At 43.8% G+C, this 13484-nt stretch overlaps 1 protein-coding gene across 1 annotated transcript in view; it reads right to left on the bottom strand.

Annotated features, from left to right (window-relative positions):
- The window catches only part of SFI1 (SFI1 centrin binding protein), a 41932-nt gene that overhangs the window by 25397 nt on the left and 3051 nt on the right, over positions 1 to 13484 (bottom strand). Inside the window, 5 exon segments of the mRNA XM_059676574.1 lie at positions 1302 to 1404; positions 2812 to 2929; positions 4449 to 4543; positions 7213 to 7323; positions 11836 to 11907. Of these exon segments, the coding sequence (XP_059532557.1) occupies positions 1302 to 1404; positions 2812 to 2929; positions 4449 to 4543; positions 7213 to 7323; positions 11836 to 11907 (499 nt within the window).

Here is a 13484-nt window from a genome sequence, read left to right as displayed (position 1 = left end):
AAGCCCTACAATCTGCCTCCTTGTCACCTCATGATCTACCTGACCCTTCCTTCTCCCTCCCTCTCAATTGGGTCCCTAGGCCCCATTCTAAAGTGGGGTGGGCGAGGGGTATAGAGAAAGCCCCCTCCTAGACACACACCAACAAGCAATTCTTGGACACCACGAGGGTGTCCAGGAATTCAACTCAATTCTGACACTATCTACCCAGAGGTAGCAGCCAACATTGCCGCCAGTGGTCAATACGTCTACAATGGCTGGTAAGTCCTCAGAAAGTATGTGGAGAGAGACAAGCTTCGGTTGGAACGTGGGAGTGGGCAGAAGAGAACACGAGGTGCGAGGGCTCTGGGCCCACTTGGCTGCTTGGAGCTGACTCTTTTTTTAAAAAAATTTTTACCACATTTATTTCACATCATGATTTCTTAGTCCTTATTAAGTGGATACAATTTGGGGACATAAATACTCCCTCTTTCCCTTTTTTGTTGCATATGTATTAGTAGGGGTAGGAAGAACAGAATATTACAGAATAGGCCAGGGAAGAGGAAAGATAGTGTCAAAGAGAAGAGAGTGTTTATATGAACCCTTCCATAAGCAGTACCAACCAACCATGTACAAAGTTGACCCCATGAAGTGTTTTCTTTCCATGTGGACTTCTGAAAGCATGAAACAATTTGAGATCATATTCAACATATATTAATTATACAGCATCGTGGTGCAAGTTTCCTATCAGACATGATGAGTATATTGGAGCTGACTCTTAAATTTAGCTCAGAGCTTCTTGTTTTTATTGCCTTTTTTAAAGTTTTTGTTTGTTACTGCACTTTTTTTAAAAATCCTAACCTGAGGATGTGTTTTTCATTGATTCCAGAGAGAGAGGAAGGGAGGGGGAGAGAGAGAAACATGGATGTGAGAAAGAAATATAGATTGGTTGCCTCACACATGTGCCCCAACTGGGGATCGAACCCACAACCTTCAGGTGTATGGGACAATACTCCAACCGAGACACCTGGCCAAGGCTGAACTTCTTTTTCTTTAAATTACAGTGACATTCAATAATTTATTAGTTTCAGGTGTACCCCATAGTGGTTAGACATTTACATAACTCACAATGTGAGCTCCCTGATACAGCCAGGACAATTTTTAAAAAGAACAAGAATAAAGAAGATCCCCTTCCCTAGATGGAGACTTAGAGCTATACAGTAAGGTGAGGAGGAGGAGTGGATGGCTAGCATTCACCGAGCATTTCCATATTCCAAGCATCACCCTCTGGGTGTGGGGCTTCACAACTTGGACAAAGGACTCACCTGCAGCTTGAGGCTCAGGGCCCTGTGCGTCACAGCTGAGGCACAGAGAGCACGTCCCACCCGGACCTGTCCCAGCTGCCGCCTCCACTCGCTCCACCACGCCCTGCCGAAGAGCACATTGAAGATGGAACCAGTCAGAAAAAAGTCATGCAGGAAAGAGAAGGGGAGTGAGGGCTGGGCCTCAGACTCTCAGCTCGTCCCTCTGCCTCTTGGCACCATGTGCAGATGGGTATGTTAGAGTCACTGTTAAAAACGTCAATCGAGACAGTCCTAAAGCTACCAAGTCAGGTTTGGAAACTGATGGTTCTATGGTCAGATCCAGCCTTAGACAACGTGCTCTGTATGGCTTACGCAAATATTTAAGAATATATAATAAATCATTGCCAAGATTTAAAAAAACAGGAGAGTTCACAGAATAACCTGCAAATAAAAGTAGCTTTTAGATTTCTAGTCCTGATGGATCCCTTTCTTTCCTACTGTCCGGGCCAGGTTTCATTCCAGTCTCATTTCTCTTCTGCTTATTTTCTAAAAACAGTAATGAGGATGTGAGAGTTAGCAGCCTCTGCTTTACAGAAACACACAATCTGCCTGGTCACTCCACCCACCAAAATCTCTTTCCTCCTAACCTAGGCCATGCTAGCTGCGTCACGCACTTCAAAATCTCAAGCTATCTTACATTATGAGTTATCTTTTAGAGCACTCAGGGAATTATAAGTTCCCTGAATGCAGCCCCAGCACCCAATATTATACCAGGAACATTTTAAGCTCTCAATAAATATACACTGAGTAAATAAAATCATGTAAAAATAACCATTATAGACTCTAGTAGAATTACATACTTAAGAATCTTACAATATTTGCTGAATAAATTTTAAATCATTTCAAAATTATTTTTTATTTTAAATAACTTTCTGTATGTCCATCCTATGTTAAAATACTTTACAAATATTATCTTGAAAGTGTCTCCATGACAACCTTGAAAGATACTTAATGATGTGCCTATTTCACAGATGAAAAAAGTGAGACTTGGAGAGGTGAAATGACCCAATGATACATGTTGGGAGAGGGATGTGAACCCAATCCAGTCTCGCTGGAAAGCCTCTGCCCTTATCCATCCTACATACAGTGCCCAGGTAGGAGCACGGGTTTGGCATCAGAAAAATGCGTTTACAACTTACATGAGCTCGAGTAAGTTACTCAACCTTTCTGAACTTACTGTATATCTTAATCTGTACAAGAAAACTTCTTTTACAGTTTATGGTGAGGATTAAACGAGACACTTTACTTTAAAAAAATTAATATACACACATACTTAATACAGGGTTTAGAACATTGCACATAATCAATTAGTGTTAGAATTATGCAGAAACCAGTGATCTTATAGTTGAACAACTTGTTAATATTTATTAGGTATCAATTATGTTCAAAACTGTTTTAAGGTGGGTTTTTATGCTGCTTCCCAGCGATAAAATGATCATTACTGAACCGCAGGGCATCTGAGTGCACTCACCACAAAATGCTCCGCTGCCTAAACTCCAGGGCGGTGGTCTGCATCTGAAATTTGGTTCTTCGAAAAACCACGTAGATCAACCAGGACTTCCAGGCCCGTCGCATCTTTTGCTTTGCATCTAGATGCACCAAAGAGATTTTCAAAAAGAGGGTGGGGTAGATGGGTTAGTCTGGGTTATGGTAAAACTCATGGGATTCTGTACTTCTCCCGCCTCTGAATGTCTAAATTCCTCCAGGCTTCAATTGCCCCCTGCTGGAAAAGTCGTGAAGTTCCACAAAATGAATAAAGATGCAAGAGGATGTGAAGAATGGTTATAGAAGTGATGACAGTTACAAAACATTTAAAGAAAAATCAATACACTTCCCTGCTCAGAAACACTTTATTTTAAAAGCCCTTTATTTTTTAGAGATGTTATGTACCATTTACAGATGAAATGATGTGAATGACACAGGAAGTAGAGAGGTGAGACTGGTGTGAGTTGATAATTGTTGAAGCCGGGTAGGTGTATGTACATAGAGGTTCCTTATTCCATCTTTCAATTTTGTAGAGATTTAAAATTTCCCATAATATGAAGTTTAAAGAGTAAGAAATCATGTTATAAATCTTGCTGTCTGAAACAATTTTAAAGTAGCATAAGCAAGACAAAAGAAAAGGCTACTATCTCTATCTGCTTGGGAAACAAAGGAAGACAGACCGGTAATGATCCTGGAGGAAAGAGAAGTTAGTAGATATGAAGGTGCAAAGGTCAACAGGTTTCCCTTCGTGGTAAATTCCATCTTTATTATGAAAGTTATCACTAATAAACTTCTTTTCTTTTTAGCGTACAAAGGAGAAAATAAAATTATAAAAAGCATTTTCAAAATATTCTCTAAAATGTGGTCAATAGGACTAGAGCTATACTTTATATTTCATAGTTGTTGAAAAGTCAACTCAAAATATGAAGACAAATTTAACATGTAGCTTCCTCGAGCCCACCGTAGGCCTCAGGAATCCACACACCCTCAGCAACAAGGTCAACAGCATGGTGCTATGGTTTAGAGTTGGGTAAGAGGCCAGGTCTGAATACTGGACCTTGTCATTTATTAGGTAAGTAACCTTGCATAATTAGGTAAGTAACCTTATCTATTAAATGATGCCTCCTTAGAGCTATGTTTGCAAAGAGTAAATGAGATTATCTATGAAAAGTGTCTCCAATAAATGCAAGCTGTTATGTTCTGAGCATGGAAATCCCGGGAATCTGCATTCATCATCTCTACCAAGAGTCTGATGACAATTTGAGGACCATTCCTACCTCAGGCCTACAAGTGCCTGCAGACTTTTCATCTGACAGTGAAAGAGTGAACACTCCCTGAGGTCTATGGACACGGTCTGAAACAATGTCACATGCCAGGAATAACTTGTTTAACAAAAGAAAAATTGATAAATTGGACTTCATCAAAATTAAAAGCTTTTGTTCTGCAAAAGATAGTGTTAAGAGGATGAAAAGACAAGCCCCAGGTGGGAGAAAATATTGGCAAAAGGGGGAAACCATGAATGTGTAGGGGCAGAAGGTATTGCTCCCAAAAAGTAAAGTCTTAATAAAGGAAAATAAAAGCCAATCTGGGCATTTCCTTTATACGTGCACTTCCGTTTCTCACCGTAGTTCTCGGCTCTCGTGTACTTGTTCCTCATGCTTTGCTGCTGGTGCACGTAGGTCCTCCAGGTCTGGAACATCAGGCTGTACAAGTAATACCTGAGGAGCCAAAAGAGCAAATGGCATTTCTTTATAACAAACAATTCCTCATTGATAGGCTTGGTCTGTTCTCAGGAGAAATCACCATGGACATTTCCGATACAAAAAAAAAAAAGCCATATCTTCATCCTAAGCTAAACTTTCATTGCCTCTGATCACAGTGAAATCTACTCTCCTTGAAAGAATGTTGCTCTCCACACCTTACGGTGTCACTGAAGAAAAAAAAGCCCAATTTTTCCAAGAATAACTTCACCTTCAGCAGCTACAAAGCCATATTTGGAATGATAGGCATATTTTAGTCATCTTTCTTAAAATATTTTTTAAAATATATTTTTATTGATTTCAGAGAAGGAGAGGGCAAGATAGAAACATCAATGATGAGAGAGAATCATTGATCGGCTACCTCATGCATGCTCCCTACTGGGAACTGAGCCCGCGACCAGGGCATGTGCCCTTGACCGGAATCGAACCCTGGACCCTTCAGTCTGCAAGCCAACGCTCTATCCACTGAGCCAAACCTTAATATCCACAGTATGTAAAACATTACTTCTCCTCTGCACTAAAACTTGGTCAATGACATTTTCTTTCTTTTCCTTCTCAGTACATACACTGAACACATTCAAACTGCCAGTCCCTCCATATTTTCACTACCCCATTTCCTTAGACTTGATTTTTCATACTATACCAGCTTTTAAGAATTATTCAATACATCTATTTTATCAAAAATATGTAAATCAGAACCCCTACCCCAAAGAACCTAAATAAAGTGACTTTTCCCCCCCAGAGAACTTCAGTCCTTAAGGACTTAGCTCCTTCGTGGGCTTTGGTGGAGGTGGTGGGGCAGCACCCACAGGTCTGAATCGAGGTGGTTCCGGGGGGGGGGCTGGTCCTTCTGGGCCTCACGAGAACGATTCCTGACCACCTCTCTGTGAAGGCACAGCTCACACAGTCGTGTACTTTCACATGCAGCTTGGGAAGCACATAGGCAGGGAAGACACTTGCTTCAGAAATGTCCCTAATGGCAAGGGCCTGCACTATGTTTCAAAGGACAACTCCTTGCCCGTGGGCACGCATCGGGTGCAGGTGGCATGCCTGCACATGGCCACGGCCTTTTGGTAATGGCCATTGTTCCTTCTTTTTTGGGTCATGTAAGCAAGGGCCTGAGGGCGAGAGTAAACACCATTTTAAACACACAATGTGTCAGATTTATTGGGCATATATTTTCTCCTATAATCAGTATAAATTAAAACAACTTACGTTAAAGAACAGAATATTCTCAGAATAAGAAATTATAAATAAGTGAAAGCCAAGCAGAAAACCTTATTCAAATCACTAGCATGACCAGCACATAATGGTTATTTGAATTAGAGGAGTGGCTCTCATGCATGCGCACTAACGTGCATGTGTGCTTGGGTTTAACGTAGGATTCTGATGTTGCGGATTCTAAAACAACGATTCAGAACGTGTCTCTGTTTGACCATAAACATGCCAAGGAATCCTATCTAATAAAAGAGAAAAATGGTAATTGGCGTACGACGATACCCTTTTCATTGGCTAATCAGGGCTATATGCAAATTAACTGCCAACTAAGATTGGCAGTTAACTGCCAACAAGATGGCGGCTAATTTGCATATGTAGGCACAATGCAGGGAGGCGAAAGGGAAAGCAGGAAGAAGCACCCTGCCACTGACAGTGATCGGAAACCCAGGGGGGAGCTAAGAGCTGGGGGGCAGGGCAAAGGTGGCCCTGGGGCCGCCTTTGCCCTGCCCCCCAGCCATGATCGGAGAATCAGGTGCCTTTGCCGCCCTGGCCAGTGATAGCAGGAAGTAGGGGTGGAGCCAGCGATGGGAGCTGGGCACGGTCGAAGCTGGCAGTCCCAGGAGCTAGGGGTCCCTTGCCTGGGCCTAAAGCGAAGCCCACGATCACGGGGCCGCTGCAGCTGCGGGTTCCCGCTGCCCGAGCCGGACGCCTCAGCCAGAGGCGTTAGGCCTGGGCAGGGGTGGAGCCTGCAACGGCGGGGAACTGGGGGTCCCCTGCCCAGGACTGACACCTCTGCCGGAGGCCTCAGGCCTGGTCAAGGGGCCGATCCGGTGATTGGTGATCGGAGGGTGATGAGGGTCAACTCCTCTGGCCGAGGCATCAGGCCTGGGTGGGGGGCGGAGCCGGGGATTGGGGGAATATGATGGTCCCCTTGCCCAGGCCTGAAGCCTGGGTCAGAGGCATCAGGCTTGGGCGGGGGGTGGAGCCAGCGATCAGAGGGAGATGGGGGTCCCCTGCCCAGGCATGATTCCTGGGCCAGAGGCCTCAGGCCTGGGTGGGGGCCAGAGCCAGTGATCAGGGGGAGATGGGGGTCCCCTGTCCAAGCCTGACACCTCTGGCGGAGGCATCAGGCCTGGGCAAGGGGCCGATCAGGCAATCGGAGGGTGATGGGGGTCTACGCCTCTGGCCGAGGCGTCAGGCCTGGGCAAGGGGCCGATCATGCGATTGGAGGGTGATGGGGGTCAACACCTGAGGGCTCCCAGTATGTGAGAGGGGGCAGGCTGGGCTGAGGGACACTCCCCCCCCCCCCCCCACACACACACACCCAGTGCACGAATTTCGTGCACCGGGCCCCTAGTTACCTGATAATGTGCATCACTAAACTTGAAGTCACATAAATGAAATCTGACCTGTAGTAACAGTCTGCTCGAACACAGAGCTTCCACTCTCGCTGGGAAACCCACCACTCTCCTTTCCATTCTTCAAAGACCTTCCGGAGCACCCTTTGCTTATAGTAACACCTAGGGCAACGGGAAAAATCAGGGGGACATGAGGATATTAAAGCTGATCTCTAGTCCCAAGTCACAGTTTCATTTTACCATTGCTTTCGCGTAGTAAAGTGTGGCTAATTATTTGATTAACACCAACATAGATTAAAAGTAGACATTTAACTTTTTCAGATCAAAACCGTATACTATAGATCTTACCAACTAAAGGCATTAAAGTAAAATAAAAATCTGACTTTTCAAATACCATATTGAATTGAGAATTATTCTCAATTTTTTTCATGAACCAGACTAAAAAATATTCTTGAGCCCTGGACAGTATAACTCAGTTGGTTGGAGCATTGTCCTGTATACCAAAAGGTCACATGTTCAATTCCCAGGCAGGGCACATACCCAAGTTTTGGGTTCGATCTCCCCACTGGGGGGGTAGGGGGGTGAGGAAGGCAATAATCAATGTTTCTCTCTCTTTCTCCCCTCTCCCCCTTCCTCTCTCTTTAAAATCGATAAACATATCCTCAGGTAAGGACCTGATTTGATGTAAAGGGAATCCAAGTGATGGAATCCTAGCTACAGGAGGAAGTTGAGGCAAAAAGATTTTTTTTTCCCCAGAGTGGGAAAAATGACTGAATTTGACCCATTAAAGAGGGAAAAATTGACGATGCAAAAAAAAGAAGAAAAGAAAAAACAACCCTTGCTACATTGATGGCCTTGAGTAGGCACAAGGGGAATATCATGCAAAAGTCAAGGATTTTGCCACAAATGAGAGCACGGACAGTTCATCTGCCCACCAGCTGGGAAGGCAGGCTACATGGGACAGATGCTGGCACCAGGTAAATATAGCGGAGGTCTCTTCTGCTGCTTCTAAACCCGGAAACAAGGACACTAGCTACGAATGAGGAAGAAACACTGATTAATAATAAATGGACACGCCTGTTTTATCTACTTCCCAAGTTAGACAAATTTTGCTCAGATCTTCTCTTCAGAAAAATAGGGGACTACTTCAGATCTAAGACTGCCTTATATATGGATACTTACTGTATTATTTTTGCCCTACTAATTCAGTGATCATTTTGGTTTAGTTTATTAATGAGAAAACAATTCCAGTTTATAAAAATTAAAGCGTTCTTTAATGGCTATATTCTATAGTTTCTGATATGTCATTCCCCTCTAATATTCCTAAATGTGAGAAATAGGTAATTCAATGAAGAGACAAAAAAAAAAGAAAAAGAAAAATCAATATGCCCAAACCTCCCCAAAGTAACAACCTCCTTGACCTAAAAAAAGATTGCACACTGGCCAGCGTGGCTCAGTGTTTGAGCACTGATCTATTAACCAGGAGGTCACAGTTCCACTCTGGGTCAGGGCACATGCCCGGGTTGCCAGGGGCATGCAGGAGGCAGCTGATCAATGATTCTCTCATCATTGATGTTTCTATCTCTCTCTCCCTCTCTAAAATAAAGTAAAAATAAAAAGACTGCAAGTTGAAAACCACCACTCCATCACAAATTTCTAATCAATGAAAACACCGTATCAGAACTAATTCCGGTAGATGCCCAAAGCCGTAACTTATCCCCAGATCAAACAATTAGCTCCGATCTGGGTTACAACCAAAACTCAGGTCTCCTAAACTCCCGTCCAGTATTCTTTCCCCTATACCCGGCCACCACTAAAGAGCAGAAAAAGTAGAGAGAGAAAGCAGTGTGACAAACACCAGTCAATGGCTAACCCAACACCAAGACTCTGCACTTCCTCATGGGCATGTTACAGAGGCAGCCTCCTCTGTACCCTCAGGTGGCCAGTGACACACTGACCAAGGAGGCCGAGCAGAATGCAGCTGGGGCTTCCAGGAGCACTGTGCTTCCCGATAGAGACAGGTGGAGCTGATAGCACCTTCCCCCTCCTTCCTGGGTACAGCTGGATCGGTCACCTTGCAATTATGCAGTGTCACCTCTGAGGACAAAGGGCCAACACGCTAAGGATGGTGAACTAGAAAGGTACTAGAAGCCTGTGTCTTCGATGGCATCACTGAACAGCTGAACCAATACCAACCTCCAGACTGCGTCTGAAAAAAGTAAATCCCAGTTTAAGTCACTGCCAGACTTTCTCCAGTCAAACGCATTCCTAACTAAAACAATCAGCATTTCCCAAACACTTGGAATATAAGTTGACATTATTTGAAAAGAGATTTCCAGTTAAATATGGGTCAAATTTAAGTTAAATAAAATTAAGTAGGAAGAGGATTTGGGGAAGATGGGGAAGGTGGCAACGTTTTTCAATCTCTGAATCCCCATAAAACACACAGAGCAGCCAGGTACCAAAACCAAAAACTCATGTGTCAATTACAACAAAACTAAGTGACGAGATATCCTCATGAATCCAAAATGCAAGCAGGAGAGGGCAAACGACTCACAGTCAAAAGACCTGCACGGTATTAACATTTGTACAGACAAAAAAGGAGCAATGAGGTGGCATGTGAGGAATGTAATAAAAGTTATGTGGCCCAGCCGGCGTGGCTCATGGTTGAGCATCGACCTATGAACTGGAGGTCACGGTTCGATTCCTGGTCAGGGCACATGCCTGGGTTGGGGGCTTGATTCTGTGTGGGGCATGCAGGAGGCAGCCAATCAGTAACCCTCTCTCCCCCTCTCCCTTCCTCTCTGAAATCAGTAAAAAATATATATATTTTTAAAAGTTATGTGAATGGGATCTCTCCCTCTCTCTCAGCAAACTAGTACCAATTTCTTCTTCCTTCTTCACAAGTTCATGGATAGAAGATTCATTCTTACCCTACATCTTAGCAACCTCAGCATACTTTCTTGGGTTTTTTTTCCTTATTAACTCAATAACTTCTACCTTTTCACGTAAAGGAAGCACTGTGGCTTCTCTTTGGCATATCCAAATTGCCAGCATCACTTGGGGGCCATTATTAAGTAAAATAAGGGTAAGTTGAACATGAGCACTGTGATACCACAGCAGTTGATCTGATAACTGAGATGGCCACTAAGTGACTAACAGGGCGGGCAACGTGTATCTGATGGATACTCGGGATAAAGGGATGATTCACTTTCTGGGCTGGACAGTACGAGGTTTCATCATGTTACTCAGAATGGCGTGCAATTTAAAACTTATAAATTGATCTCTGAAATTTTCCATTTAATATTTTCGGATCTCAGTTGACCACAGGCAACAAACTGCAAAAAGCGAAACTTTCACAAATTAGGGGAACTACTTTATATTCTTTTTTTTTTAAAGAACTGATTTTATTTATTTTTCTTTTTTAAATTTTTATTGATTTCAGAGAGGAAGGGAGAGGGAGAGATAGAAACATCAATGATTAGAATCATTGATCAGCTGCCTCCTGCACGCCCCTTCTCCCCGCCATTGGGGATCGAGTCCACAACCTGGGCATGTGCCCTTGACCAGAATCAAACCTGAGACCCTTCAGTCTGCAGGCCGATGCTCTATCCACTGAGCAACACCAGCTATAGCTTCAGGACAGTCCTTAAAAGAAAAAAGAATATATAACTTCTAAGCCAACATGAATTAAAAAAATAACAAAAACAAGAGATTTCTGATAATGGCAAACTAGATAATTCAGATTAATTCTCCTACTGAGAACAAGAAAAGCAGATCAAAAAAATTATTTGAGGGCACTAAAGAGCTGCCAAGGCAGTGAAGAAGGACAGGGCCACGGCGCAGAAGGGAGAGCTGAGGTGAGCGACCCCTAACCCCTGCAACTGGGATGGGCTGCTGCCACACTGGGAGCATTGCTGGGCACAAGGAGATGGGAACAGTAAGGCGCCACAAGGTATTCAAAGGAAAGGTTTCAGAGAGCACACACAGGACAAAGCTGCTTGAGAGACCTTGAACCAAGAGGCCTTGGGAAATGTTCCAGGCTGGGAAAGCCAGGCTCAGAAAAGTACAACGGGAGAGAGGGAAGGAGGCGAGAACCTGTAACATTTGTTTTTTAAAAAACGCTTACATTCTCAATGGTTGCCAATTCTCCCTCTAAAAAATGCCCTACACTGGCCCCTCCTCTCCATCCCCACTACCTGCCGCACAGTGTCCCTGACCCCGGGGGCGCCCCCTTGCCACCCACTCTGGACGTGGCAGCTAAAACTATCAACCAAAACACAGAGCAGTGAGCGGTGGATTATACCAAGTGAAGCTATGGCAGAGGGACTTTCTCTTGACTAAAATTTCATTCCCATTGCCAATGCCAACGTTTTCCGTAGAACAAGTCAATGTGTTCATCTTGCCCTTCAAAGGGCTCACTTACTCTGGGCAAATACCTTTTTTCCCAGAGGCTATTAGCTGTCCTGGTTTCCTTTCTGATTCCTTCGTACACTCACTCAGTCAAACTAATATGTATTAAATTATCACTTTATTATATGCCTGCTGGAGGCCGAAGGAGGGCGGGGAAGGAATGTTACACATGCCATAATAAACGTTACATGTGGGCTTAATATAAAAACAGAAGCCCAGAATGAATGCGGCAGGAAGCTCGGTGTTCCGAGCTAATACTACCTGGCTTTAGAGGGAAATACTCTTCCGAAAGTTTTTCGAATCCACAAATACAAGAACTTCCTGGCCACACATCTGAAAGATGAAAAGAAAGGACATGCACATTTTAAAATTCCATTTGGCCTATTTCATCAGTTTTTCTGGAAAGGAGAGGGAAACTTTAAGGCCCCAGAGGGAGAGAAATGCTAGTGTGAGTCAAAAGGTGAATCATAGCTAATCTTGCATCAAACAGCATACAATGGGACAGATTTATAAAGCTAAAATCAAGCAGATTTTTAAAAAAAATACTTTGTTTAAAGTATTTTGTCAATGAAGACTTCAGCCCAGCCAGTGTGACTTAGTGGTTGAGTGTCGACCTTTGAACCAGGAGGTCACGGTTTGATTCCCAATGGGGCTCGATCCTCAATGAGTTAGATGTGCAGGAGGCAGCTGATCCATGACTCTCTCTTATCACTGATGTTTCTAGCTCTCCCTCCCTCTCCTTCCTCTTCAAAATATATATATGTGTATATATATATTTAAAGACTTCGGAGTTGAGGAAAAGGAAGTACATGATAATGCTTTTGTTTGTATTATTCCTCCTTCCTAAAATGCCTGGCAAATGCCCACCTACCCATCAAGGCTCATCTTCAATGCCTGCTCCTATGTGAACCCTTATTGGACCTTCCTCAGCCCAAACAGGGTGAATGCTCTGTGCTCTCAGCACTTTATTCTATTCTGGAACATTATGCCACCAAATCACGGTCATGGATTTGCAGGGTGCCTCTTGTTCCCTCTGCCATGAGCTCCTGAGAGCAGGGACTGGGCCTTACAGTATCCCCAGTACCTAGCACACACACAAAAAGTTGACTTTTCTTGGCTGTTAACCTCCAGGTTTAGTTGGGAATGTTTTTCTTCCTCCTGCCCTTTACCTGGCGGATTCTTACACCATCCTTCAGGAGTTGGCTTAAACTCCGCTTCCTGCAGGAAGTCACCCGACTACACTAGCATGGCTGCCCCTAACACATGAACCTATCTCTGGTACCACATCCTCTCCTTTCACTGCACTTACCACACTCTGTTGTTGTGACTTATTTAACAGTCTATCAAGCATCCCTGCTCTTAAACTTCCGTCAAGGGACGAGGAATGCCTTCTTCGCCTCGTATTGCTCAACATCTACATAACACTGGCAAAGTGGGGAGCGTGCAAGAGGCAACTGGTACATTTTACTGAATGCAGAAATGGATGGATGCCTTTGATGGCACTAATCAAGAGGAACAGAAAATAATCATTTTTCTTGGACCATGTTTAGACTTTTTTTTATAGCTTACACATTGTGGGTACTAACTAGAGAACGTGAATGAAAACACGCAATGACAGGTTTTATGTCAGCTGAGTCCTAAATATTTCTTCTTCTGAACATTCTGCCATGAAAAGCAGGCATGAAGGTGTCCAACTAAATGAGATAGGAGAATAAGAATCGTTCCTCAATTTTTTTTTACTCAAATTTATATTTACAGAGAGGAAGAGGGAGAGAGAGATTGAAACATCAATGATGAGAATCATTGATCAGCTGCTTTCTGCACGCCTCCCACTGGGGACCAAGCCCACAATCCAGGCATGTGCCCTTGACCAGAATCAAACCCAGGACCCTTCAGTCCCCAGGCCGACA

This window comes from Myotis daubentonii, chromosome 19 (genome assembly GCF_963259705.1).
Source record: "Myotis daubentonii chromosome 19, mMyoDau2.1, whole genome shotgun sequence".
Lineage (NCBI taxonomy): Eukaryota > Metazoa > Chordata > Mammalia > Chiroptera > Vespertilionidae > Myotis > Myotis daubentonii.
Note: the sequence above shows the minus strand (reverse complement) of the source record. Positions and strands in the feature narration are given on the sequence as shown.